At 41.1% G+C, this 25256-nt stretch overlaps 1 protein-coding gene across 1 annotated transcript in view; it reads right to left on the reverse strand.

The window, feature by feature from the left end:
- Positions 1-1201: 1201 nt before the first annotated feature.
- Positions 1202-25256, reverse strand: part of SNX18 (sorting nexin 18) — a 29797-nt gene continuing 5742 nt past the window's right edge. Inside the window, exon 2 of the mRNA XM_045999966.1 lies at positions 1202-4677. Coding sequence (XP_045855922.1) covers positions 4424-4677 — 254 coding nt within the window. The 3' untranslated portion in view covers positions 1202-4423. The remainder of the gene's footprint in view (positions 4678-25256) is intronic.

Genomic DNA, 25256 nt, shown 5'->3' on the forward strand with positions numbered 1-25256 from the left:
TGACAGCAACTGAAACCTGTGTTTATTTGCATGGAGGTGGGAGTTGGAGAGAAGGGGAAACCACTAGGTTTTGGCTCTTTTCCTCTCTCCCTCGTATCACTATGGAAATGTTACACTTTTCCTGCTTCCCCCATTGAGACAGCAGAGCAGCCCATAAATAGCCGGGCACATGGGGACAGGACAGGAGGTTCTCTCTCACCTTTCCCAATAGAAATGAATGCAGAGAGGGGATTTTCAGAGATTCCTTTGCACCAGCTTCATGGCCAGTGCACAAAGCAGAATGGAATACCTATCGTTCTAGCAGTGGGCACCTGGGAAAAGTGGTGGGGTTTTTGAGAAGCAGGGAAATGACATCCAATATAGTCTGGTTTAAATTAGCACAGATCTGAGCCAAATCCCCATTTGACTCTCAGCTCTATCACTCAGTTTGTATATCTTAGGCAAAAGATACTAGGTATCTCTGATCCTTTTAATTCACCTATAAAAAGGAGATAGATTCTCCAGATTTATTGTGAGGACAAGCACATGAAGTCCATTTTAAGACATTCCAAACATTTTCTTTCCTCCCTCACATACCCTTTAAGAGAACCTCTCCATCTCATGCCTACCCCATCCCCAACCCACAGCTGATCTGTCCAGCTTGGGTCAGATGTCCCCCACTGGCCTAAGGAATCCTGTGAACTAAAAGATGTCTGGGCCATTTTAGACATACTGGAAGGTGCTGAGAAAATCAAGCCACTGGATGTTAAAAAAAAAAAAAAAGGAAAAAAGAATAAAACAGATTCATAAAGAAAAGAAGCTGACCTAGATTAGAAAGCCCCACATAGAAGGCAAGCTTGGTTCCAGATGGGACTTTGGCCTCATGTAGGATTCACCAGGTCCCAGGACCCATCCATGATCCTTTATATCACTAATGAGGATGGTTTGAGATGTCCGATTTTTGGCAACCGACAGCGACAGACCCTAAGAGAGATGGTGTGAAGTACTTTACTCAAGTACCTATTATGTGTCAGGTGCTAGACTCACAGTAGCTATTATTTCAAAACATCCCACTCACAATTTACTGCTATACACCTAATAGTTATGGAAGATACTAACATAAGCAGACACTCAGTGGGACTACCTGAATGCTTAGTCAGACTAGATCGTTTCATGAACGATGTCTATGGCAACTGCAGAAGGAAGCTTAGGACAGTGAACACACTCTTCTATTTTTTTTATATAAGTCTTTCACATTAAATAAATGCCTCCTTGACTACTAGAGAAAAAAAATAATTATCATATTCCACTGAAGCTGAGAAATAAAGCAAACTGTTTATTTTTTTAAAAGATAAACATGACTGATCTGCACTAATTATAACATTTGAATAAAACAATGTTCAACATTCTTAGTCTATAAATAACTACCCTATTTTGCTTATTCTGTTAGCCAAAGATAAGACTGCAAATGAGAAAACTGGATAATGCTTATTGATTTAAAAGTATCAGACATGGCATTTGATTCTGAGGAAATGAAGACATAAACGGGAAAAAAAAAACCCAAAACGCCTATAGCAATGAAATTGGTAAAGAATGACATTTAAAGGTCGGTACATAAATTTTACATGATTGACTTGACAGACTGGAACATTTTTCAAGTCCTTAATTATGAGAACAGCAGCAAAACGTAAGACAATTAAAACCTGGCATTTAAGGATCTGCTGTGTTGTTACGAACACATATATGACAACGATTATCAGTGAAGCCCAGGAAACTACTCTATTTCCCATTACTACTCTAAGCATGCCAACGTGCACGGACTTTGTTGCACTTCCAAATGTGTTCCCTTGTTCTGGGTTTAAACTGTACCTTTAGATACAACAGCCTGAGAATCACAGGGTTGTAATGCATGGCTGCAGACCCAGTCTCACTGCGTGACAATTATAGCACGTCAATAAGCCTGTTTGTAATGAAAATAGCAAAACCAGGCTCAAGTGGGCGCCCTCATGTTTTAAATACATCACATATCAAGATTACAAATTACAGAAATAAAGACAAATCATGGCATGAAGGGCATGATAGTTTATTTTAAAAAACTGTACCACACTGATCATAATGACCAGCATACACATTATGATGGCTTTTCTCTTGGGTATTAACATTGCAGTATTTTTGTATACTGAAATGTTTCAATAGGACCAAGAACGTTAGAGAAATAAAGATTTTAGATGAAATGAACACTAATAATTCTGGTGTCCTACCCCCACAGAATTCATTTAAACCCCTTACGAATCAGTGGCATTATAATGTTATGTAGTTATGAAGAACGAAAGTTCTCTTCTAAGTAGGCAGCATGAACTTATACCTCCTTGTACTTTAGTTTTTATAATTTAAGCATGTCCACCCTGGCTAAAGCACAATCATAAAGACACCTCAGATAATTTCCATGCTACCACTGCACAACTTTAGTGATTTTACTTAAAAAAAAAAAAAAAAAATCAAACCACCATCAAAATAAAGAGGCAAATAAAACTGATTTTCAAATCATTTGAAAAGCATAGTGCTTATCTGTCCAATATAGACTCAAACTTAAATCAAATGCTACAATTATAATCTCCAAACTTCTGCAGTAAAGTTAACATATATATATATATATGGGTTTTGTTTATAGAAGTGTATTTTGCATCAACAAGAGGAAGTTACTTTTGAGAGAACGATATATTTGGTTACAATTCCACGTATCTGGAGTAAAGACGAAGCCACGTGATGTTAAATCTGGCTCTAAATTTTGATCAAAATTATGACACTTTGATCTTAAAAATTCAACCCATATGAGATGATTTTTTTAGAGTAAATATGCTATTGAGTAACTATTTCAATAATCCTTTCTTTTTTGACTGTCTGCAAATTGACCCTCTTTTAATCAATGTGACTCACCAAAATTTCAAACTGACCTCTTTACTTCTGTGTTACCATTTCAATACCCAGGGACTTCTGAGGAAGCATAAGTCTGACTTCATAAAAACAGTAGATACTTTAACCTTTCAGAGACAATTTATAAATCTGTAAACTCAAAAATCACATTATTTATAGCTCAGCAACTATAAAAACATTGAGAGATTTTTGGCATCTGAAGCCAGAATCTCCTTGTGCTTTTTAAATTAAGCTGCTTTTGAATCTTTTTGGTATTTATCAGCCATTCATATTTCCCTTATAATAATAAAATAATATATTTAAAATGATTTTTAAGGTTAAATGTCCTGGGGGCTTATCAATAATTTAAAAAAAAATTATTATTATTTTTTCCTTCAGCATTTGGAATAATAGAAATTATTTCTGGTCCCTCTTTAGATCAACCAACACTACTTTCAATCACGTATAACACTGAATTTTACAGACATCCCTGAAAAGTTTTTGATTAAGTAAACGAGTGAATCACAGTGGAGTCTCAATCAGTTAACAGTGTAGATCCATTAAAAAAAAACAACTGAGTATTAAAATCTTCAAGCTAGAAGGAAAGAAAGATAGAGAGAAGAAAACCCTCCGAAGAATTAAAACCGAGTATGTGTCATCACTGATTCTGTGCTTGTGTCCCCAACTGATTAGACTCCTTCTCCTCTGTATTCTAAGACATGTTCGTGTCATTCTCCACGCCAAGTTTCCAGGACACTTGCGTGAAGAGGCTATGCTACCACAGCATCTAAGGGAACAGGGTGGCACCATTTCTTCCCTAACAGACTTCGTGTCCAAAGATGAGCATCGGGCCTCCCTCCACGGCGCTCACCAGAGTGTACCAGGAGACAAAACTGGCCGTGCAGGCGGAGGACAGCTGATCCGCCCACCCCACCCCCAGCGCCAATATGAGGTTATCAACAGGTCTGTCGTTATGTGCACTGGCCTTTCACTCTTTCGATCAGAAAAGTTGCGGTTACTTTAAAAAAAGGGGGAGGGGGGTAGAGAAATGAAAACCAAGAGTTTAAAGGCACAAAGTCGCATAGCTGCTCTAGTTGGAGTTTGTAAACAGAGAATAGGTTGAATTTAGGTAATCCCAATCTATGAGAGTAAAAAGGCATCCACAGCAGGCTTCCATCCAGCCAGCTGCTTTGAGACCCTTCATGGGTTTTGAGGTCTACAAAGTATGCACTAAAATACCCATACTTGAAAAAGCAATAAGGCAAATAGTATAATCATTATTCCAAAAGTTACAATGGTAGTGTAGGCATACATAGTATAATTTAGTTACAATGTGTGGTACTGTTTCTATTATATAACCATATTAACTGTTTCTTTCCTACATAATTATATATTCAGCCGGGCTTCAGTTGAACACAAAACCATCCTTGTACCACCACTGATAGTTGGCAATAGCTCTTTGATAGCAGTTTTTATTCTGCTGTAGAAATATCCTTGAACTGAAAAAAGTCCACAACCCAATGTCCAGTCATTAAACACTATCATATTTGTGAAGAGCTTCTTCCAACTTCTGTGTCACTTTTTGGAAAAATATTATTTGCTGTTGTAAGAAATGCTGCATCTGTGATTTAAAGTCTCTTACTCGGATTTGATGGAAGTGGTGAATTTCAGCCAAAGTGGCAAAGGAAATAGTATTACAGCGATCTTGAATGCCATCGGCCTTTTGCAGCTCCATCTTCCCTTCTTCCACGTGTCGCCTACTCTCCTTTACTTTGGTAAGAGCTCCTGTAGTTAAAAAAAAATTAATTAAGTATATATACGTCTGTATCCCAATGGCATAGCTACACAGCAAACAGACTCTCAAGCATTATAAATACTTGCCCAAGCTATTTAAGGCCCTCTGGAACTTAAAGGGATGACCGTTATTAAAAAACTAAGGAATCTGATAGGGTTTCTGAAAACCCCTCCACTGCTGTGATTTCACTACTCTAAACCAGAATTTGCCAAGTGACCAAGTATCTACAGTGCATTTCATCTCCTCCGAGTAGAGAGACTACATGGAACAGATCATAAACTGCAGCAAGGAGTTGTCTCTAAACACACAAATCAAGAAACTGGATTTTTTACTTAAGAGAAAGGGTGTGACACCATGACACACACCTGTAACAAGAAAGTTATCTATAAACACATTACCCCAGAGAAGGTAAAAATCTCCTTCCTGAGAAAGTCTCCCGGAAGAATTCTTACAGAAGATTCTAGAATTAGACTCTGATAACATGTTAGTGCCAGCTTTGTGTTTTAGTAATCAGGCCATGTCAGGGAGGGGCCTTAGAAATGATGGCAGTCTACAGTGGGAGGCCACCCTCAGTGGAGTTGGCCAATGAAGGGGCAATTCCATGTTCCACCAGGAAACCCACACCGGAGCACTGAGGCCCTTGTGAAGGAAGAATTTACCACCTTTCCTTGAGGGGCTTAAGGATCAAGGAGCTTTGAGTCTACTTTAGTGATAACCTGTGAATGAAGCCGGCGGGACCGTAGCCTCTTGTCAAGTAATGTCACCAGAGGGTGTGTGCAAGCACGGTCACTCTGGCAGGTGCCACACGAGGGCAGATTGCTCCCAAAAGCATCATTACATGAAGACACGGAGAGCTAAAGATGTTTAGGTGTAGGAAACAAAGGATCTTCACAGGTTCTTGGAAATGAACGATGATGAACCTCAAATCACTTGAACACGGCCAGCTCAAGAATTCCGATCTTCCAACTCCATCCAGCACTTACTCTAATAAAGAAAGGAACCTGTTTAGGAGGAGGTGCGAAAGCAGAGGAATTTGGTTCAGAAATGTTTAGTTTTAGCTAATGGTGAAATACACAAGGGGAAAAACCCTATTCTAAATTTCTTCACATCTCCTAAATAATACAGAGTTAGACCTAGCATTACATAAAACCCTTAGGGAGTAAACAGCGTGCTTGTTTTTGGGAGGGATTTTTGGACATAGCTCAAAAACCTGAGAAATTAAAGGTGTTATACATACATTTACAGATACGTATGTACATTTTCATTTCTTTGTTCTAAATGAGGTCTTTAAGTGAGAAGCAGTAGAGACTTCCACCTCACCCCACAGCAGAGATGCGGGGTCTCCTCTGTAGACAGAAATCATTTGTATTAACATGGCTTCAAGAAGAACCCTGAGCAATCCCGTCAGGACGCCATCCCTCTGGAAGTGGACACTTGACACCCGTCTGCCACTGCCGGCAGGACTAGCAAAGCCACAAAATCTGCCTGCTTGTCATTTATACTAAAGAGAAAGAACTCTCCTCCCCAAAACAGAAAGAAATAAATTTTTATAGCAAATTTATCTTTCTTATACTTGATTAAGTCTCACAGTTTATATACAAAAATTAAAGTCAAAAAGACTAGGAAAGCACATGAGACAGAAATAAAGGAATTTTTTTTCAAAAAGATGACTGAGTATGCAATTATGAAATACATGTTTAAATTGGCAAAAAGACAGAATGGGAGGAAACAGGAAGTTAAGAGACTCAGGTGATTTGACTATTTTATCATTATTTCACTCCCAGGTGCCCGAGCACACTAGGCCAACAGTGAGGACACTTGGCGTCCCACCCTGCATGATGTGTCTCTGTGTCATGCTGCATGGATTATTCGTTCCAGCTTCTACAGCCTGGAGAAGAGAGTCCTGCAGACCGGGCTGCTGAAGCCTGACCAGGAGCTTGGTGAACAGCAACAAAGTTGCTGTTCATCCAACTCTAAATGAGATCACCAAATTCTCAGAAACCACCCGCTAGTATATGGAATTACAGATGTGCTGCTCTAAAAACCAACCTAACAGTGATTAAGTCTCAAGTTCTCCCAATTTATCACACAGGCATACATTTTTAAAACTCTTGGACACAACCGCAAGCATTAAATCTCTCTGAGGCCTAAGGACCTTTGACATTTAACACCTGTTAAGTTTTTTAAGTGCACATCCCAAAGGAGTCAACGGGAATTTAAGACTCATTTTTCCCCCAAGCATGAATTTAGCAAATAACACAAATGTTGCTACCTTCAAAGTCCCCAAAAGGGTCGGCTCTGGGGCAAGGATCTGAATTCGTTCAACAAACATTTATGGAAGACCTATGTGTATAGAACATATTGCTACAAGAAGATTCAAATATTTCAGCATTCAAGACCTCACTCCCCACCCCACCCCCGTCCTTCATAAGGAAGCCACTTGGCAAAGCATACAGAAGACAGGCACAATCAGTACACGAAGTGAAACAGAACCAGAAAGTACATAACTCTGCATGGAAGTTAAATAGATCCTTTTCCAAGATAATAAGTAAAACTGTATCACAAGAGAAAATGCTCAGAGGACCTACTACATGCCAGACACTGGGCTAAGGACAATGTTGGGAGTGGGAAGTGAGCAGGGAACAGGCATATAGAAAAGTAAACAGTAACTTCCAAAAATCGTAATAATATATGCTAGACGCTATGCTAAAATGTGTATGGAACCACAAAAGACCCTGAATAGCCAAAGCAATCTTGAAAAAGAAGAACAAAGCTAGAAGTATCACAATTCCAGATTTCAAGATATACTACTACAAAGCTGTAGTAATCAGAAAAGTATGATACTGGCATAAAAATAGACACATAGGTCAGTGGAACAGAATAGAGTCTAGATATAAACTCAAATTTTTATGGTCAATTATTACAAAGGAGGCAAGAATTTATAATGGGAAGAAAACAACAAACAGTGCTGGGAAAACGGGACAGCTATAGGAAAAACAATGAAACTGGACCATTTTCATATACCATGAACAAAAACCCAAAATGGATTAAAGACCTAAATGTGAGAAGTGAAACCATAAAATTCCTAGAAGAGAACACAGGCAGTAATTTCTTTGACATCAATGGTATACACTAGATATGTCTTCTCTGGCAAGGGAAACAAAAGGAAAATTAAACTATTGGCATTACAACATAATAAGAAGTTTTTGCACAGCAAAGGAAACTATCAACAAAAAGCCCACCTACCAAATCAGATATTTGCAAATGATACTTCTGATAAGGGGTTTTAATATCTAAAATATATAAAGGACTTCTACAACACCAAAAAACCAAAATAATCCAATTAAAAAATGAGCAGAGGACCTGGACATTTTCCCAAAGACAGCATACAGAAGGCCAACAGATACATGAAAAGATGCTCAACATCACACATCATAAAAGGAAATGTAAATTAAAACTGAAATGAAATGAAATATCATTTTATATGTCAGAATGACTAAAATTTAAAAAAAACACAAGAAATATCAAGTATTGGCAAGGATGTGGAGAAAAAGGAATTCTCACACACTGTTTGTTAGGAATGCAAACTGGTGTAGCTACTGTACAAAACAGTATGGAGATTCCTTAAAAAATTAAAAACAGAATTACCACACGATCCAGTAATTCCACTGTTGGGTATTTGCCCAAAGAAAATGAAAACACTAATTTGAAAAGATATATGCACCTTTATATTTATTGCAGCATTACTTACAATGGCCAAGATGTGGAAGCAACCTGAAAGTCCTTGACAGAATGGATTAAAAAGATGTGTGTACACACACACACACTTAGCCATAAAAATTAAATCTTGCCGTTTTCAACAACATGGATGGAGCAAGAAGGTAGAATGGATTAAAAAGATGTGTGTACACACACACACACACACACACACTTAGCCATAAAAATTAAGTCTAGCCGTTTTCAACAACATGGATGGAGCAAGAAGGTATAATGCTAAGTAAAATAAGTGAGCTGGAAAGGCACAAATACCATACGCTCTCACTCATATGTGGAATTTAAGAAACAAAGGGAAAAAAGAAACAAAACAGACTTTTTTTTTTTAAGATTTTATTTATTTATTTGACAGAGAGAGATCACAAGTAGGGAGAGAGGCAGGCAGAGAGAGAGAAGGAAGCATGCTCCCTGCTGAGCAGAGAGCCTGATGCGGGGCTTGATCCCAGGACTCTGGGATCATGACCCGAGCCAAAGGCAGAGGCTTTAACCCACTGAGCCACCCAGGCGCCCCAACAAAACAGACTCTTAAATACAGAGAACAAACTGGTGGTTGCCAGAGGGGAGGTGGATGGGTTATGGGTAACACAGAGCAGTAAATAATGTACAGTATTGTTGAATCATTATACTGTACAGCTGACACTAATGTAACACTGTATGTTAATTATACGCGCGCGTGTGTGTGTGTAGTTAATTATACGCGCGTGTGTGTGTGTGTAGGCACTTTTCATATGCTACCACTGTCACTAACCCTATTGCAATTTTACAACAGACATTATTTTTACAAGAAAACCGGGAAAGCTACTCAACCTCTTTGAGTATCAAATTGGCCAGGTAACCAGATCAGATGTGGAGATTGAATGTGAATGCATTACTGACTTCAAAGCAAACACTATTTGGAAATATTTAGAAAAGAAACTGAAGCCTGAATGGGCAAAAAAGCCAGGCAGGCATAGGTGAGCAGGATGCTGAGGGATAAAAGCTGGGCAGCTGAGAATCAGCTCTGTCTTCCCCATGGGCCTCCCCACATGCCCCATACTTGTGGCTGAGGCTCCGGTAGCAGCCTTCTCACCTTCCTCATCAAGTCCCTGGCTTCTATTTTGATACGCAACTCGGAAGGCCTTGGAGGCATATAAAAGAACTATGTAACTTTTGAAAATTTCCCTCTAGAATCTTATTGATCTCACTGAATTCACTAACTGTGTCTTCTATAAAGCAATTTAATATTTATAAATGTCTGATTTTCTTATCTTTGAAACAACACGTAGGTGCCACAAACCAAAACACTGGAAAAGCAGCATGTACTTCATGATTTTGAAAAATATGAGTCTAAACGTACATGGAAGGGAAGGGGTGTCTTTCTCTGACTTGTCCTCTCTGCTTAGATCCTATTGAAAGATTATATAAGTTAAGAACTACAACCAAAAATAGTAACACACAATCACTTTAGGGATACAGAGGCTGATAAGAGTTGGACATCCCAGCAAAAAAAATTACTTTATTTGCAAACTAGGAAAAACAGAACAAACCATTAAGGAGAGTAAGAACCCAAAGGCCAATTCCACTTGGAATTTTGGTTTAATCCACTTATTGCAATTCAAATCCATTAGCATAATATATCAGGATTACGGCAGCAGAGGAGATGTGATTTTATTTTTAAAAAGACATAGTTCCTGTTTTGGGGGCTCAAATTATTTTTTAGGGTGATTTCCCTGCCAGAAACAATTAAGGACCTATACAAAACAGCACACGAAGGTATTGAACAGCACACCTCAAAGGTACAAACTCTGGTAGAATAATGAGTGCCATGTATAAGGAGTTGTGAGATTATACCATGAATTAAGAGCAAATTTTGAAACAACTTCCTTTTTAACTGAAATGCAGCTGAACTGATTTACTCCAGATCTGCTTTCAGAAGAAAGATGATTAACAACAAACAAGTAAATGGTAAAATACATTTTAAAAAAATCATTAAGAGGGGGCACCTGGGTAACTCAGTGGGTTAAGCCTCTGCCTTCGGCTCAGGTTATGATCCCAGGGTGCTGGGTTAGAGCCCCGCATCGGGCTCTCTGCTTAGCAGGGAGCCTGCTTCCCCCTCTCCCTCTGCCTGCCTCTCTGCCTGCTTGTGATCGCTCTCTGTCAAATAAATAAAATCTTTAAAAAAAAATCACTAAGAGTTGCTGAATATATCCTGAATTGAAGTGACAGTGGCCCGGGTCCCTCTAGGAGTATACAGCTGCTGGTTGTTAAAGTTCAGGATGATAGCAACATCCTAAGCCAATTAAAAAATACATGTTATCTTTTGTAAAATATTTTGCAAAGTTTTTTTTAAAAACTATTATTTCCTTTAAGAAAAAGGCCATTTTGGTCTTAAATATTCATCTCACAACCCTCCAGCTAGTTTTTCCATATACCTTTTTACACCTGGGAAGAGTTTAGTGTGATTTCTTTCTTTTGAGAAAGATAAAGTCCAATTATTCAGTAGGCTACTTATAGAAGGTAACTAACTGGTTTACTGCCTGGGAGGAAACGGAAAAGAAGTGACAGCTATGAAAAGCTAATGCTGTCCATCTGAACAAATCACAAGGGTGCTTCAACTCTTGGGGTGTGACAAACAGAACTACTTTCTGGGGTTCCCCAAAAGCTTCTCTCTACCCTCCCTCCACCCACTGTGCTTCTAAACCCTGCGTCCTGTCAAGATGAGCATGGAAACAGATTACTCCCATAGAAATGGTATTACCAACACTGGTGGGATGTAAATGACATAGTATTATTAGAACTAGAATTTGGGTTTTGTCATAGGCGGCTACGTTCCCACAGTTCATGTGACAACTCTCAAAGTGGGAATTATCTGCGTGTGTTTCTACATGTCACACATTTTCATATTTAAGAAAGGCAGAGATAGACAAATTTTCAATCAGGTTTAGCCTCTAAGGAGTGAGAGGCTGGAGAGAAAAAAATATTGGGACAGAGTTCGATCCGTACATACTTGCTGCTTTTAGGATGGCTTTAAAAATTAACGTGTAGCTGCCTGAGAAACAAGAGCAGAGGTCTGGAACCAGCCGCAGAGCTGGAACTAAGGCATTACGGCATCATCTAAGCATTCTCTCAGCTGCACTGTTTCTTACCAAACCCAAGAGGAGTGTAAATAAAAGTCAAAAACGTTGCCCAGAATCTAAAGAACAAAGGGAACACACATTTTTATCATGGAATAAATACAAAAACAGGCAAAAGTTTTCAAAATCTCTACTTTTTAAGTGGCTGATTTAGGAGGACTCTGCCTCCTGCCGGCCCCCTCCCCTCATAAACACCGTCCAGCCACATGGCCTTCAAAACAGAAAAAGGAAATAAAAGAACACAGCAGAGAAATGACTCCTGAAAGTCGAAGGTCTAAAGTGGTCACTGCTGGATTAAACAAGAGCCCCCGCAATACTCATGGGTAGGACAAGTTTTAAAACAAAAGAAAATTTAAAATAGGTGTGATGAGAGAGAAAAACATTTTAGAATGGGACTATAAGTACACAACTATGAAAGTGTTTCTTGGGCTAATGGGCGGACATTGGGGTAGTGCATCTGGAATAATACATGAGCTAAGATTTTATTATGAAAAGAAAACGTTGGCAAGGATTTAACTCTGAGATTAAATAAGAAGAGGCTGACAACAATGCAGCATGAATACATTCTTCTTCATAAAATAAATAGCCAAGAGAATGGTAACATTTCTGGTTTAGAGGAAGAGAAACCTGTAAGAAGTTAATACATGAAACATTGCAGCCTCCCCAAGTTATGCAATTGAAAATACATTCTTTTATTTGAAGTACAGGAAAAAGCAGGATTGACAGGGAGGCAATATATTTCAACCATTCCCCACGACTGTGCTCCCCAACGGGCAACAGTAGCCCAGCCCAGGAGCCCAGGGCCCCAGGCTGAGTCCAGCACACTTCAGTTGCTTTTCTGCCTCAGGGATCAATAGAAGGAGGCAGAAAGGAACAAAAAGGCTTATGGTTAAGAATGAACTTTCGGTTGGGCACTCAATTTATTAAATAAGCTGGGTGAATTATTAGAGTCACTGCACAAAACAGAAAGTTCACTGAGGAACTAATAACCCTAAGACTTTATTCCAAAAGGAGGAGCAGGAACCCAAGGACTTTCTTCTCCTCGCTCCAGCCCTGACAAGACACCCACTGGAGTAATCAGTGGGGCTGATTCTGAGGTGACAAGGGGAGAGCTGGTTCCCAGAGTTTCCATGTGTGTTGCTATTGTCTTAAGAGTTGAAAGGGCCTTACAAGAGTTTCTCTCCATCTTACAGAGAAGAGGCTAAGTGCCTCGTCCAGAGTACCACAGCTTGTGCAGTGCTGGTGGTACAGTGGTGAGCGTGGCTGCCATTCGAAGTACCACAGCAACTTCGAGACAAAGAGCCCCCCATCCCACCTGCCAGCCAGTCCTGCCACTTTCTATTTAACACTCCCTGAAGGGCCTCTGCTCCACTCTGTTGAAGAGGGTCCCTTCCTTTCCACAGTGGGAGCCAGAGCATGAAAACTAAACCAGTATTTTCACTTTGCTTTAGGACCTGTTATTGACAATCTCCTGGACGTCTCCGGCCTTGTTCAAGTTGACTCTGCACATGCAAAATTCCTTCCTAACAGGTTCATTTTTATACTTAACTGACACTATCCAGGTGCAAAGAAAGGTACTCTGCCCAACTGCCTCATCACTACCCCAAGCTCCACAGAACTCACGTCTTAAATCCACCCCGCCCCCATTTTCTTTGGATCTTTCCAATGGCAGCCATCTCACATTTTTAAAGCAGGGTCAGGGTGCAAAGAGCCAAGCACGAAATAACTACGTACTGGTTCATAATCCACATATGCTCAGTCTAAGGGATTAATTATGCATGCTTCCAAAGAATACAAAGTAATTACAACTAAGGAATTTAATGGTATGACAGGGTTCGTTCCTATTACAACTTTAAAGGACTCAAATTCATTTTATAGAATAATTATGATCCAGGAATTCAGCACCATTTTCAAAAGCATCTTATTTTTTACATAGCATTAAGTTATCTCCATCATTAAAAAGTGTTTCAGAAGCATTTCAGCATCATTTTCGTTTTTGTGAAAGGAGAGGAGCAAAGGTCTGGTATCATGCAGTCAGTTAGCATGTATCAAGAGCCCACCGCCCACTGAACTAGGCGCACCAGCAAATGCAGTCAGTCACACTAAACTGTATCATCTCCTTCTGATTTACAGACAGAATCACTTTCTTGGACACTTCTGACCCAGCAAAATGGGACAGGGTAATAAAACCTCTCAAATGCTGTGCTGCTTCAGGCATTTTAACCAGAGAGAGCCTTCAACTCAGTTGAAGTTGTGTGGCCTCCTTTCAGCTCCTCCTTCCTTCTCCTCTACCCCGTCCTTCCCCCGCCACCGCTCTGCCTCACCCAGGCTGGGGCTCGCGGGCTGCTCCAACTGCTCCCACCTCCAGCCATGGCCAGTGCCAGCACCTGAACTTTGCCTTCCTTCCTTCAACCAAATCTCTTATGCTCAGTAGGTTTTGTCCCTCCTAGACCAGTTATACAAAAGGCCTAGTCACTAAGCAACAGGGATCCAAAGGCTACATTTTCTCCCTTTAAAAAAAAAAAAGAAGGAAAAAAAACCCAGCACTTTATTTAATTTTGAAATCATGAATGTGGCAAAAACATTAACTAGACTTTCTGTCTTCCCAGGGCCTTGTCCTAGAAAACCCGAAGCCATGGTGTAAGGGACAGAACAGGAGGTGGGCTGAAAGGCAACAGAGCTGAGTAGAAGTTGCCCAAGAATGGGCTAGGCCTGTTTTTCTTCATTCCCTCCTACACAGAAAACGTTGAAAGAAAATGCTAATTTGGTCAATGTGACCAATTTGCTCCTATCCCCTCATCACTGGTCCCCACACCCTCTGGCCCTGCTAACTCCCCATTAACCTCTGCCCCTCCCCCTTCCTTCCTCCCATTCGGTCTCCACCCACCCACTGGTTGATTACTCTTTCCCCTCTCTGCTCCAGTATTTACTTTTCTATATTTTTTTAGTAAAACATCTCAAAAAAACAAAGGGCAACATCCATTTCACAGAGACAGGCAGAATGGTTGTCCATCCAGGCAAAACAGTCATACATGAATCACACATACTGTATAAGCCAGTGCTCTGCACTTTACATGTCTCATTTCCTTCTCTTTAACCTCAAAAGGAAAGCAATTACCACTCCTATTTTCAGAGGCAGAAAGTAAAGTTGAGGATGGTAAATCGCTTTACTGAAGACATCCTGTGGCATGGGAACCAGGTCTACCTAGCTTCCGATTCAGGTAGTTGGCTCCCTTGTCCTTGGCCCAACTGAAGTTGCCCCATCCATCACACCCAAGCCCCTCAGAGCAGCCTCAAGGCAACACACCCACGACAGGCTCCTCCGAAGCCTCACTTGGGTATAAGCAACCCAAGATCCACCTCCCTCCAGGCTCTCAAATCTCTGTTCCTGCATCAAGTCATACCCCTGGGGCTCTGGTTTGGACCACATTAACAATAATGTGGCCAAATAATTGGCTCTGGGGTGCCAATAGGAATACTGAACTCAAGTCAGTGAAAACAATTTTTTTGAAGGGACCACAGGTCACTAAAGTCAAGAACTATCAAAATTCAAAGGTAAAATTAATGTAAAATTTACTTTCAATTCATAAATAAACAGGAAAGAGAACTTTTGAGTAATTTTAAAAAGGAGGGAAGAGGGTCAGATACAAGGATAATAAACTGGAAAAAGAAATAAAGATATTGGTTGCTGGATGATGTAAAAGTTAATCATTTAAAGAACTCAGGCCTTGGGGCCCTTGGGTGGCTCAGTGGGTTAAGCCTCTGACTTCAGCTCAGGTCATGATCTCAGGGTCCTAGAATGGAGACCTGCATTGGGCTCTCTGCTCAGTAGGGAGCCTGCCTCCCTTCTCTCTCTCTGCCTGCCTTTCTGCCTACTAGTGATCTCTCTCTCTGTCAAATAAATTTTAAAAATCTTTAAAAAAAAAAAAAAAAAAGAACTCAGGCCTTTAAGCTTGGTTGGGTCCTGAAGACTGGCTAGGTGGTAGTATGCTCCTGGTAAAAGCCTCCTTTTGTTCTGAGGAAGCTGCCCTTTCAGCTCCAGTCAGCAATCACCAGATGTCTAAGGGCAAGAATGACAGTAAAAACAAAAGCCACTCACTTGAGTATATCACATGGTATACCGTTCGATTACTTTTACTCACCATGCCCGTGCATGTCCACACCTCACCTTGTTCCAAAAATGAAAAGGAAACCACATGATTCTATCTCTTGCGGCTTATTTGGTAGAATAGGCTACTCTTTGCAAGGAAATTTTATATAAAGTTTCTTGTGTTTTGGCTTATATTGAATATTAAATATGTATTAAAGTTACTAGGGTGATACAGTCAGGAGGACTCTGTAAACACAGCATGTTTTTACTTCAGAAGAGCCTGGAAACAAAGGTGAAAATGTTTATTTGCCTATGGCCATGCAAATATAAAGACTTTAAAATTTGAGAACAGAAAAAGAAAAGGATGTATCATTTCTTTTCTTAAAGATTTTATATCCATAGAATCCTAATAAAAAGAGGTAGAAAGGATATCCTTGAAAATCATATACAAAAAATACTTTTTAAACTTTTTAAAACAACGGAATTTGTAAATAAAGTCCACATAATGGTTTAGATTCAAAGAACACACTTGATGTGGCTCATGATCCCTCATTTCCTAATTCTTTTAAATTTCTCCATTCTTTTGTTAGCTGACAGATGTGAGTGGATACTGGTCCCAGTCGAGCAGAGCTAGGGATGTTGGCCAGCTGCTGGCATTTTGGGTTCAGACGACCTCTGACATACAACAAAACCTATCTGAACCAAAGAGTGAACTTTGGGAACTGCCTTTAAGTTTCTTTTTTTTCTAGGAAGATAAAGGAAGACCCGTGCTAAAACATCTAACAGAAGCGGCTGAACAGACAGGTCGCTCTACCCGGAGCAGGAGAGGGACATGGCCCCAGCTCCGTTGGGAAAGCAGGGAGTCATCAGCCAACCCCCCGAGGCCAGGGCCTGGATGGTACGAGTGCTTTTGAGGGCGCCACAGTCAACACTGTTCTTAGGAGAGTGTTTTCAAAAACTAGATCTCTTGCTTTCAAGTATTTTTCCCAAACAAGGTCTAGTTTTTAACTTTAGAATTGTAATTGTAAAGCTGGGTATTATAAACTACCACTTCAGCTGTGGGGGGAGCCCCATAGCATTTGTTATCATCATCCTTGTACCACCAGCTGTGGCCACTATGACTATGTGAAAGGTGAAATGAGACAGGGTCACTTCTGTCAAGGGGTTTTAAGCCACGAAGGAGCTGGGCAATCTGTATGTCCTCATGTCCTCACTGCGTGGGGCCAAGAACTTGTGAACTGGGCCAAGAGACCAGTGTCCCAAAGATTCAGCCCAAACACCTGCAGCTTTCCAGTGAGACTTTGCTGGGTGACAGTCTTAGAAACCAATTATAATCAGCCCAGCCTTTAGTTTTCTGCCACCAACACCAATCGAAATTCTTTGTATGCAACATATATAACCATTCCCTTTTGATTTAAAAACCCTTTATTTTGTTCCCTCGGAGGCACTATTTGGGCTTCTGCCCAAATCTGTATTCATGGAACTGTACTCCTGAGACCCCAAATAAATGCTTTTGATTTCAGCTCAGCCTCTTTCTTCGGCTGACAACTAGTACTTCACAGCACTTTACTATCACTAAGCTCTGGGGACAATTCCAAAATCAGCTGCCTCAAATTTAAGAACACCTCTGACCCTGGGGTTTTCCTGCTTCTTCACGCAGGTAGGGACCAGGTTTCCAGGGGTCATGAGTCTTCACTCCAGCTGCATCTGGGCTTCCTTGAACTAGACATAAATAACCATCTAATGACAAAACAAAGCACTCAGAAATATATCATTTTTTAAAAAGACCTCAAACACATGTCATAAAACAAAAAAACTTACAGAGGACCCATGCTAACACCCGTTTTTATTTAAAGTTGTCTCACTGCAGACAATAGGTTGCTTTTGTGATTTTCACAAATGTCAATATAACTAGATACTATAAAGGCCCAGAAAATAGGATTTCTAAGACTCTCTTCAGCCCTGTTCCTTATCTTTCCTTGTAATTCTGTTCCTCTTCTTAACCTGCCTATTTCTCTTCCTGGCATCACTACTTTCTGTCACCAAATTTAATACCTGGAAGGGAACTCTAGACTCCTCAGGAGAGCCACTCCTCACCAAGTCTGGCCCCTCTACTTGGCAGGTATCTTGAGTTTACCTACTTACTTTCCAAAGCAACCCTTCTGCCTGGATGGCCTGGTCTACTCCAGCGGCCCTCTCATCTCTGCACTCAGCCAACAGGAAGAAGCTTCCGGAAGCCCTAGCCCTGGGGCCAGGCTGCACATAGGTGAGGGACACCTCCAAGAGCCCTCAGTTAAGTTTCTGTGGCTCACCTCCCATCTGCAAAATGGGGATAATGAGAATATTTACCTCAAACTCTCCTATGAGGCTTAAATGGATATGATGAATATAAATAGGGAGCATCATGCCTGGCCCATGCTAAGCCCTCAAAATACATTATTTTTATCATGATTCAGATGTCACTCTTCAGTTTCACACCTTTAATGGCTGTTGCTGTCCATAGAATAAAAAATTTTCTAGCAGGCATGCTGATTCTAACATAAACACCAGGTTTAAATCAAAGCAAGAAATGAACTCAGATTCTGGCTCTTATTAGCCTTGCAATCCTGAAATGCACTTAACTTCCAGGAGCCTCAGTTTTCAAAGGTATCACATGGGGAGAATATCCCTTTGGGGAAGTTAATAGTTGTATTGGGCTGAATAGTATCCCTCCCCCCATTCACATCCACCTACAGTCTGTGACTGTGACCTTAACTGGAAATAGTCTTTGCACATATAACTGGTTTAGGTGAAGTCATCCACAGGCCAAGAACAGCAAGGATGGCGGGCAACCCCCAGAGGCTGGAAGTGGAATGGGAGGATCTCCCTAGAAGCTTTATATGGAGTGTGGCTGTGCTAACACCTTCATTTCGAACTTCTGGCTTCCAGAACAATAAGAGAATAAATTTGTTTTTTAAGCCACCCAGCTTGTGGCAATTTGTTATAGCAGCCCCAGGAACCCAATACAATAGCTAATACTTAATGCTTCCAAGTATTCGGCATGCAAAATGATGACTCCATATTATACATGAGGAAACTGGTTACACAGTGAAACCAGTGGGAACTCCATGCCCCTTGGGTGTAGGGAGCACGTCTTCATGCCTGCTCCTAAATGGAATCAGACACAGTGTATATAGCTGCCCGCAACACTGCTACTCACAGTAAGGACTCCAAAGTGGTAGCAGTGGCTACTGCTACTCATACTCTGGCTCCCAAAATTGCCTGACCTCCAAGTTAAGGGTAAACAAACATGTTCCTTAGGGGTAAGATAGTAAATATTTGAAGTTTTGCACGTCAAGGCAAAATTGAGGCTTTTATACCCAGTGAAAATGGAATAATTCAGAAAGGTAAAAGTCAGTCTTAGCTCAAGTGCTGTCAACAGGCCCATGGGTGCATTTCGCCTGCAGACCCCTGCTCTATCTCCCAGTATCTCTGTTGGGAGCTCCAGTCTCTCGTCTGCTGGTCATTTTATTCTTCTCCTGTCCCTTACCTCGCTCCTGTAGGCCAATACCCCTTCCGTCTCCCCTCCCCAACCCCACAGACACGGCCTCAGTTTAGGATTTCATGTCTTGCCTGAATCACTGCAAGAGCCTCCGATCTCACCTCACCCTGAGCCTCCCTTTACACCTGTCACCAGGACCTGTCCGTCTAAAGTGCAGGCCTGAGTATGTCAGTACCCTGTTTGATCTTCCACACTGCTCCCCTCCATCCCCTCCAGCAGCTGCTGCAAACCCAGGGGAGCTCATCCCACGGGAGCTCGTCCAAGATCACCAATGTATAGACTACATGCCCCTAACATTCTGATTAGATAGAGGGTGGGGCCCAATTTACAGCTGTAACTACTTGAGAGCTGAATCTGAGAGGCAGCCAGGATTCATACATGATCCGTTCTGCCTGCTAGGCAAACTTCCAGGCTTTTTTTTCAAAAATGCTCTCAGAGTAAGACTGGGAGAAGCCACCCCTGAACTCTATCCTCTTCCCATAGTTGATGACCCCCACCATGGCACACACCCATGGCTGCATGTGTCACACTGTACGGTGACAGCTACTCACTTGTCAGCCAGGCTCGGTGACCTGAGCACTGTAGGAATGTATCAGCTATTACATGCTCATCCTAAAGCATTTCCAAGATCAAGAACGCACTTTCTATTTTTCCTCTGAGAAGTCAAACTATGACCATCTTTCAAAGGCAAAAAAACAAATGCTACCCACACAAGTCCCTAACATGGTTGACAATGATTCATCCTCTGGATGCCCATGCACTCTTACCGCAGGCACTAAGTTAACTCAACCTCTTATCTCCCAATTCTCTGTACAGCCATCCTACTTCCGTTATAGAACTGACCCTTCCGGGAGGGCAGGCACCCACTGCTCAACACCTAAGCTCAGGGCTTTGTGTATCTAAGTCATTCAAGAAGGTGAAAAATACTCTCTCTACATCTTGTGCTTGGAATTAAGCAAAAGGGACTCCAATAATGAAAGCTTACCAAAGAGGAAAACAGTTTATATATGCAAGTTTAAGCATCAAGAATCAATATAAAGTGAAATCATGAGGTATGTAAAATTAATTTTTCTGGCACATAAAATAAAGCATTTTTAAACTTCCTCCCTTCTCCCCAATAAGTTTTGGAAATTTACTTCAAAGATATGTAAGTTTAAGACTTTTAAATCATTTTCACATTCATTAATGACTTCGCCTATAAAATATATCCAGATCCTATCTTTGTTTCCTATATTCTTTTATAAACTCCAGTATCCATCATCACATGAATAGAAAAACACATTCTCTAATAGAAGACATCTATTTCAAAATCAAGAAGTACTTATCGAGTGGCTGCTTTTCTCATTTAACAAGCATGCCTTAAGCATTTACTACGCACACACAAAATAGTGGAGCTACATACTAGAGGAACATAAAAACATGACCTCACACACTACCCACTAACCGAAAGACGTATACTATTTGGCGCACCAGTGAGCATTCTACCAGCCATGACTACTTGGAAAGGACTGGGCTCCAAGCAGAAAACTCTGAGAAGGAAACCTGATCTAAGGCTTAACTGTCTGTGTATGTTTTGGGCGGGAGGGTGGGAGGCGCTGTCAACAGAAGGTAGGAGCCCATCAATCTAAAAGGATGAAACTCAAGTCCTGATTCCCATCCCTACCTTTCTTCCACTCACAGCCTTCCTCATTCCAGTGGATGGAAACTCCATTCATACTGTTGGTCAAGCCAAAAATTGCAGAGTTTAAAAAAAAAACAAAAAAACTGCTAAGTTCCCCTTGATGACTTGTCTTCCTCTCACATGCCCCATCCGATCCCTTAGGAAAACCTGATGATTCCACCTTTAAAATATATGCAGACTGGGATCCCTCCTCGCCATCTCCATTGTCCCACTCTAGTCTGCACTTCTATTGTCTCTCCACCTGGATTATTAGGATAGTTTCCTACTGGCTCTCTGCTACTACCTTTGACACCCTACCTTCTCTCCATTCTATTGTCAACACAGCAACTGTATTAAGTCTGTTAAAAGGTCCAGGTGGATGTCATTCCTTGGCTCAAAAGCCTATCATGGCTCCCATCTCTCTAGGGCTTTTACTCTTGGTCCTGACAATGACCTACAAACCCCTACTAATCGGACCACCTTCCAAGACCTTATCTCCTACCCAGATCCTCTTAGCTCCAATCACCGGGTGTTCTACTGCCTAGCAGAACACACCCACCTCAATGCCTCTGTTCTAGCTGTATTCTCTGCCTGAAAGACTCTCCTCCCAGACATCTGTTTGGCTAACTCCCTCACCCATTCCACGCTTCCACTTTAATCTCACCTTCCTAATGAGACCTACGTTGATCATCCTTTTTCACACTTCATTCTGCCTCCCCATGCCCTCTTGCCCTGCTCCATATCTACGTTTTCCCCTACCACATACGTGATAATGTACTCACTGTGTTTGTTTTTCCTTGTGTCTCTGCCCTGCTCAAACGTAAGCGCCACAAGGGCGGTGATCTTTGTTTTGTCCAATGATGCAAACTGAGCATCTTTAATAGTGCCAGATTTGAATAAAATCAGATTTATCTCTCAGAGGATCCTCCGAAAAAAATCTAATGATCTTGGTTCTCCTCCCTAACTGCTGTCTCCCTATCTGCCAAATAACACAAAGAATTTCCTCATCAGCAAAGTCCAATTACAATGAGAGATTCTAAAAAATTCTAAGAAAAGGACAAGTGAAGTAACACTCGTTCCTAATAAAGTTTAATCAAGCTACAAATACAATATTAACAATACAAGGCTGTTTCTATTTTTGGAGAGGAGGTAGTATTTAGAATTCCAAGTGAAGTACATCTTGTAGGAGAGAAAGCCCGTCGCAATTTCTCTCTCTGGTGGCGCTACTAATGATAGCCCTCCTTTGGGTCAGAGAGGTATCTCCAGCTGTCTGCCTCACCTCAGCTTCTGAACACCTGGGCTCTGACCAGCAGGAAGGTGGCCAGGTAGTCATCACTTTTACGCTCATAGCTCCTGGTAGGGTAAGCCCTCAATGCATGTTTGTTGATCTGAAACAAAAGTTCATGAATTTTCTTTCACATCAACTTGCCAGTTGCTGATATCAACTGATAAAGGATGTTCATGCTCCCATATTACAAAATCACATAAGCAGATAGAATGCTATGAAACCAGCCTGAAATAACGTCTAAATGTTCATTGTTTACTTTCCTAAGTATTTTATTTCAATGTATGGATGTTGCTACTTTTTTTAAAAAAGTCAATCAACAAATGATACTTAGGAGATCATGAATCTCATATTTACAGACAAGGGAACTGAAGCTCAGAAATGTTGAAGTGATTTGTGCAACGATACAAGTAATTTAGAGGAAGGGAACAGCTAGTGGACAGAAGGCAATTTACATAATCCCTTAACATGGAGAACACACAGTGACTCTAAATAACCCTGGCATTTCTATCTGTTATCATTCTTCCGGTGTGCAGTACATGCCAGCCATGTTAGAATACAATATTTAACCACTATACTAATGACTTATTGGGTTTTGATACTTTTGCCCGCAGTTCTGGTGGTAACAGGCTACCAGGATGGAAGATAAGATTACTGGAATTGTCTTTTTTTTTTTATTCGTTTATTTGTTTATTTACAGCATAACAGTGTTCATTGTTTTGGCATCACACCCAGGGCTCCATGCAGTACTGCCCTCCCTATTACCCACCACCTGGTTCCAGTTCTTCCTATTTTAGAAATATCTTTCTACTTTTCAAAATCAAGCATTTAGTGAGTAACTCCTGAGAACCAGGACATTTAATCCTCAGTGTGACCTTATCAGGAAGCATGCCCACTTTACCAAAAAGAAACCGGAAACTTACCGAGGTTAAAGTAACTTGTCCAAAGCTCCTCTCACAACCATACAGTGGTCCCCAGATTCCACAGCGGCCCACAGGGAGGAGACTCTGAATCTGAGGCTCTTAGTTTAACATAAATCACCTTTGTTTGTGGAGCTAAGCTCCCCTGTCAGAGTCAGGCCAGCACCATCTCTTCTGCGTAGTCTTGGGAGGGCTCTCAGCAGCCTGGCACATGGCTTCTCTGCCACCAAAGACTCAGTGAGGATTACAGTCCTGCCTATCCCCCCTCCACATGTCAATCTAGCCTGTTGTCTGTAAGTAAACGGTGACAGATGGGACAGGTCCTCTGAGTACAGTCTCTCCAAAAAAGATCTAAGCACTACTGTGCCATTTTATTTGAGATAATCATTTAGTTTGTGGTATCACAGTTTCATAAATAGATGGCAAATTAAATCAAACTTCATATTAAACTTTGATTTTAAAATACTCTGAGATAATAAAGCAATAAATTTTTAGTCAGCCTGAAGAAAAAGAATATAATTTAAAGGAATTGTCATGTTTATCCAGGAACTAACATCTTCTCACAGAACTTCTTCATTCTTTGGGTTCTGCCTTTCTGTTTGAAAATCTTAAGATGGGGGCGCCTGGGTGGCTCGGATCAGTGGGTTAAGCCTCTGCTTTCAGCTCAGGTCATGATCCCAGGGTCCTGGGATGGAGCCGAGCATCACTCTCAGCAGACCTGCTTCACCCCCACCCCTATCCACCTGCCTCTCTGCCTACTTGTGATCTCTGTCAAATAAATAAATAAAATCTTTAAAAAAAAGAAAATCTTAAGATGACCAGACAGGAACCTGTGGGATGACATTTCCCAACAAAGGGGAGTTTTAACTGAGCCCAAGAGTTACCTGAAGAACATGAGTGGGAGCACAGGTACCTGCCTCCTTTTGATTCTGCTGTGATCAGCCTAAAAGGCTAAGATTCCTCAGTGTGATTTCAAGAAGGATTTATGGCTCAAAAAAGAATTCTGAGAAACCAATGACGGTGATTATGAGCAGTATCCTCACCTAGCTTCATGACCAAGACTGTCTGTGGCTGGTCACATTGACGTTTTAACCAAAGAACTCAGTCATCTCTTTCAAAAGCCCCAAAGGTAACCTCATTTCCATTAAGAAAATACAGATAGGGACAAAGGTTACAGCTAGAACTGAAGTCTCCTAAAAAAATAGCTGGAGGTTGGGATGCCTGGGTGGCTCAGTCGGTTAAGACGCTGCCTTCGGCTCAGGTCATGATCCCACAGTGTTGGGATCCAGTCCCACATCCGGCTGCTTGCTCGGCAGGGAGTCTGCTTCTCCCTCTGCCCCTCCCCCTACTTGTATTCTCCCTCCTGCGTGTACACATACTCTCTCTGACAAATGGATAAATAAAATCTTTTAAAAAAAGTAACAGATGGAGATAGAAGTACAGGAGAGGAGAAATGGGTTCAATTAAGATGGAGCTAAAACAAAACAAAACAATGAATGACCTCAATTGCTAGCCCAGAAGTTTCAAAATAAGGACGAGTTTGTAAACAGCCCGCTTATTAGACCTTTTCTCTGTATTCCTGGCACCACCCTCTCAGGTCTATTTTTAGTCACAGAAGAATGGGGAGCAGACAGGGAAGGGCTAATTGTGGCCCAGCCTTACCTTGGGTGCCCTGCCAGGACTCTAGCTATCTTTAATTAATGTCTGAGGGACATAAGACGGACCCTACACGTGGAGAAAGAAGCACAATGGTGAAACTCTACCCCAGAGAATTGACAGGCCCACAACTGGTGTACCATGCCTGACGTCCCCAGGCTGTGTTTTGTTGAAAAGAAGGCTCCATCTGGAACATTTAGAGAGGGCAATGTGGAAACCCTGCATATTTAATTTAGGAGTACAGAAAACAGGACTGCCTGTTTGTTTACCTAGTTTTGTCACCCTGCTTCACAGACTCACACTACATTTTATCAACAAATCATTTTCACATGACCTATACATTTTCTCAGGAATAAAGACGTTTCCTTTTAAGGGACTCCCTTCTGCTATCTAGTCCACATTCCTAAATAAAGATAAAACTAACATTTCTCATCACCCCACATTTAAAGTCTTTCCCTTTCACGATATTCCCCAGGAGAAACGCCTAAAGCTTTTAAACCACAACAACTTACTGCCATCCAGATTAAGCT

The sequence above is a fragment of the Meles meles genome, chromosome 3 (genome assembly GCF_922984935.1).
Source record: "Meles meles chromosome 3, mMelMel3.1 paternal haplotype, whole genome shotgun sequence".
Lineage (NCBI taxonomy): Eukaryota > Metazoa > Chordata > Mammalia > Carnivora > Mustelidae > Meles > Meles meles.